The following is a 4,897-nucleotide window of genomic DNA, read 5'->3' on the forward strand; positions in this document are numbered from 1 at the left end:
CCGCGCCAGCCGCCGCCCCAGGAGCCCCCGGACCAGGGCGGCGCGCAGCCCAACGCGCCCAGCCCGCCCGGAGCGCCCGGGGACCCGGAGTAGGCGCGGGCTATGAGAGCCCTGCTGGCGGGTCCGGGGGACTGAGGCCACCCATCCTGGGTCCCCAGCCCCTCGAGCCGCCCCCGCCTTTTGTATTTCCCAACGTTTCCGAAGCTTCGAGCTCTCCCCTCCCACGAGGCAGCTCCTCTGAGAAGGCTGAGCGGTTGCACCTTTTGTGGAGGACTCGCAGCACGATCTTGTCCTGGTCCCCACCGGCCCCCTGGGCGGGGGGCAGCGGAGATCACGCTCCGCCTTGGGGGAGCGGACAATCTTTTGGGAAGGAGGAGAAAGGCTAGCCTACAGGAAGGAATGCAGAGCGCAGTTGGCACCCCTAGGCTTCTAGCTTCCCTGCCTTGCCTCCTCCGGCCCTGCCGAGCCTTCTTCCTCCCGGGAAGAGGCCCGGGCTCAGGTTGGTCCTTTACTCGGGAAACGCTGTTCCCACCCCTATCCCCGTCGAAATCCTTGCAGGTGAGCACGGAACACTTTAGAGGTCACGTCTTCCCAGAGCCCCTGGTGGGGCAAGTGGGGCTGGATGGAAGTTGCACTTCTGGACCCTTAGGGTTCTAGAATGGTTTGGGTGGCAGGACCTGACCTGGTCTGGAGCTGTCCCCATCTCAGCTCCAGGGTCCGCCACGCAGGGGTTGGGGAAACAGGAGCCGTCCTGGGGCAATGAGGTGGGATGGAGGCTTGTGGGAGGACAGGGACTGCCTTTCCCCTCCTGGAGGCTGCCCTGGGAGTCTGCCTCCTCCGGTTATTGGTGCTAATTTTGCCCAGCTTCCTAAGCAGCTGGCTGCACCCCAGGCTGAAAGGAGGACCTGGCTTCTTGGAAGTGGCAGCTGTTGGTAGAAGTTTGGGTTTGCGGAGGGGGAAGGTGGGGGAAGGCAAGTTAGTCCCCAGCCTGGCTCGCCTCCAGGGCTGCCCCTAAGTCTGTCCACACCTGGTAGTGGCAGGGTGCACCTACGGCTCCCTGTCTGGATCAGGGAATAGTGAAATGGAAAGCAGAACACACACACACACACACACACACACACACACACACGTACATGCTCCCTTTTTCCTCACCTCACCACCAAAGGCAAAAAGTACAGCTTCAGCCCAGCTCATTGCCCCTACCCAAGCCCAACCTAGAAACAGTCCCCAAAGCCCCCATGCCATCCCTCCTGGGTTGGTCCTTCATCGAGTCCTAAGTGCCTGTGAGGTCTTCCAGGGGGTGCCCAGGGAGGACACCTTCCCCTCACTCAGACATCTAGTCCCTGGCAGCTCCTGACCCTGGCAGAGGCTGCACATCCTGTATGTCACCAGGAGTCTGGGAGGTGAAGAGTCAGTCTCTGGAGATGACAAACTTTTCATGTCATGGCCCCTGGAGAGAAAATCCCTGGTCCCTGTCCCCTGCTGTGCTACATTAGAGGGAGCAAAAACAAGAAAGAGCAGAAAACTGAGCACACTCCCAGCCTAGACAGACATGCAGCCCTCTCCCACTGACCCCACCCAGGACTGCTTAAGGCCACCAAACAGTAAGCAGGCCCGGGGGCTGGGGATTTAGCTCAGTGGCACAGCGCCTGCCTGGCAAACACAATGTCGTAAGTTCGATTCCTGGTACCGGAAGAACAACAACAAAACAAAACAAAAAAAAATAAGCAGGCCTGGGCTGGCTGTCCTGCTCCTGGGAGTCAGGTGTTGGAGGTGGAGCTGGGGGTCCTTGCTCTGTTGCTCCCACCTTTGCCACACCCCAGTCCCCATGCTGGCCCTGGCATCAGGCCCCACTCCAGCATGTGTGACTCGCTGTGCTCTATGCTGCCAGCCTCCCTATCAGAACCTGCTGTATTGGGGTCTTGCACCCCTCTTTTGGGGGACTGTGAAGGCGGGGAAAGGACTCTTGCTGGAGGAGCCCACACAGACTTTCATCTCCCAAAGCTACACTTTTGGGGTGAACAGGGTGATTTTGTTATGTTGATTCTTCTACAGAGATGGTGAAGTCCTTTATCTACCCCCACCTCCCACCAACTAAAAGCCATAGTGCCCACCCGGCCTCTCTCACAGCTCTATAGCAATAGCCCTCTTCTTCCCTCCTAGGTTCCCAGGGTGTCCAACTAGGAGAGGCCCCATCACACCCCAGCCCCAGGGACCCTGCTGTGGCCGGCCTGCCTCTCCCCAAGTGATCCCATTGGCATCTCCCAAATCCTGTCCCTCTTCCAGCAACCAGAGATGAGACTTGTTTGTGGGGTGCTTGGAGATCCCCCAAATGAAAAGTTCTGAGTGCTGGGGTGTCTGGGAAAGGAAGTATGGGAACCCTTCTCCACCAAGGGGGATGATGGGGAGACCAAGACAGATACAGGGTTCCAATTTTAGCAGAAATTCCTTCCAGCCAGGTGTGGTGGCACAGGCCTGTAATCCCAGCACTTGGGAGGCTGAGGCAAGAGGTTTGCTGTGAGTTCTAAGCCAGCCTGGGCTGCAAAGTGAGTTCAAGGCCAGCCTGAACTGCATAGCAAAACCCTGTCTCTAAAAGACAAAAAAAAAAAAAAAAAAAAAAAATTCTCTTCCTCCCAGCTTCTGCTGGAAGTAATGGATTAGAGACTCCTTCCACCTGCCTTCCATCCGCCTGAGGCAGAACCTCAGCCCCAGGGGCTGGGAGAAGCCTTGCCCTCAGCTTCAGCTCCAAGCATTCCAAAGCCAGGCTTGGGGGCGCCACTGGCCAGAGGACAACCACCCAGCCCAGTCCCTGGAAGGTCCAGGTGACTGAGAAGGGGAAGGAGCATTTCTTCCCTACTTTTCTCTGCTGCACACATTCTCAGCATGGAAGAGAAAGTGTTGACGGGCTATGCAGAGTCCTTCCGTGGGGCTCCTGCCACACTCCAAGTGTGGACAGACCCGGGAGGGAAAGCTGTGGAGGGAGCCCCCTGCACATTCTGGAAGCCAGCTAGGGACCAGGGGGCAATGCACCAGGAAGCTCCAGCCCCTTCTCCCTGTATCCCTTCCAGCGTGACCTGCACTTTGGGTGACCAGTTCAGGGCCAAAATGAGGTAGCCTTTCCTGCACACAGGCAGCAAGATAAAGTCCTCCCTGGTGGTGAGGAAATAGGCCAGAGGATGAGGAGCAACAGCTCCTCACTTTAGGAGTCCAGGGACCCCTGAGCACCCTCTCACTGACGTGCCAGCCTCGGATGGGGTAGCATGCAGGGCAGAGGGATCCTGCTCCAAATTCTCTGTTGGCTGCGCTTTTTAATCCAATGCTTTTCAGAGTGTATTCACTCACCCACAGAAATAGAGCCCTGTGCTTTTAGGGGTGACTGTCATATGCCTTATTCTTAATAAAATATTTGAAAAACATGCAAGTCAGCTGTCTTTCTGTGGGCATGGCTCCCCACATCTGTTCCCACAGGTAGGGGGAGAGGATGTGGAAGAGGGAAGAGTGATGTGGGAGGGCTAGGGATATGGCTCAGTGGCGCAGCATTTGCCTGGCAACCATGAGATCGTGAGTTCAATTCCCCGTGAAGAGTGGTGTGTGGGAGCCACCCTGTAATCCCCTGGAATCATGATTTGATAAGATTCATCCCATTTTTCCCTTGTCCTCCTCCTCCTCCCCTCCCTTCCCCTTCCCTTCCCTGAAGATCTATTGAACCAAACAAAGGTCTTCATACTGAATTACATCCCCAGCCCTTTATTTTTGTTAATTTTGAGGAAAAATTTTGTTAAATTGCCCAGGCTGGGCTCAAATTTGTAATCCTCTTGCCTCAGCCTCCCAAAGTGCTGGGATTACAGGCTTTCTGTCACCACAGCCAGTATAGGGCTCTCCCTTTTATTTATTTATTTATTTATTTATTTATTGTGGGGGCTCTCCCCTGGGTGTCCTGGTTCTCAGCCTACCCTGCTCCACACAACCCTCATCCAAAGGAACAAGGAAAATCTTAGATCAGAGACTCCTGACTAGGCTAGAGAGTAATAGTTTGGAAAAACCTCATGCTAGAAATTGTCCAGTGTTCTGGCCTAGAATGAATCCTGAGGTTCTGGCATCTTTCATCATGTTGGTTCCTTGCCCCTGCCTGATCTGAGCTGCAAAAATCCCAGCATGTGGCCAGGTGTGATGGCTCACACCTGTAATCCCAGCATTTGGGAGGCTGAGGCAAGAGAATCATGGCAATAATTCAAGGCCAGCCTGGGCCACATAGTGAGTTCAAGGCCAGCCTGAACTACATAGGGAGACCCTGTCTCAAAAAAAATGCAGCACGTTCATAATGAGCCCTTCTTCCTTTTCTCTCACTTTCTTTTCTTTTTTTTCTTTTTTTTTTTTTTTGTCTTTTTAAGGCAAGGTCTTGCTATGCAGTTCAGGCTGGCCTTCAGCTCACTTTGTAGCTCAGGCTGGTCTCAAACTCGCAATAATCCTCCTGCCTCAGCCTCCTGAGTACTAGGATTACAGGCATGCGCCACCCCACCCAGCAGCTTTTTTTGTTTATTTTTTTCTTTTTTATGATGAGTCCTTTCTTATCCCCTACTAGTGAGAGTTACTATGGGACTGCAGCTTTAGGCACCGCCAATATTCAAATGAGAATGTTTTCAATGTGGGTCTATATTGTAGATGATGCTGTATCTTGAGAACGTGGGGGATACACTGGTTTTGCATGCAGCTCTTCTGATAAAAGGACCTATCTTTGCCTTCTCCATGTTTTCCAGTCCATGTTTTCAAGTGCTGACCCCATCCATGAGACCTGGGTAAGGTAGGTCACCTTGACTGGGTGGAAGATGAGCAGAGGACTCAGTCTGAACCAATAAGAGTCTATCATAGGACTTCTTTTTTGGTTTTTTTTTTTTTT

At 53.9% G+C, this 4,897-nt stretch overlaps 1 protein-coding gene across 1 annotated transcript in view; it reads left to right on the forward strand.

Annotated features, from left to right (window-relative positions):
- Positions 1–93, forward strand: part of LOC102004164 (coiled-coil domain-containing protein 92) — a 14,604-nt gene extending 14,511 nt beyond the window's left edge. The window contains exon 5 of the mRNA XM_005402916.1: positions 10–93. Coding sequence (XP_005402973.1) covers positions 10–93 — 84 coding nt within the window. The remainder of the gene's footprint in view (positions 1–9) is intronic.
- The last annotated feature ends 4,804 nt before the right edge of the window (positions 94–4,897 follow it).

This window comes from Chinchilla lanigera, unplaced genomic scaffold (assembly GCF_000276665.1).
Source record: "Chinchilla lanigera isolate Chin_1 unplaced genomic scaffold, ChiLan1.0 scaffold00080, whole genome shotgun sequence".
Lineage (NCBI taxonomy): Eukaryota > Metazoa > Chordata > Mammalia > Rodentia > Chinchillidae > Chinchilla > Chinchilla lanigera.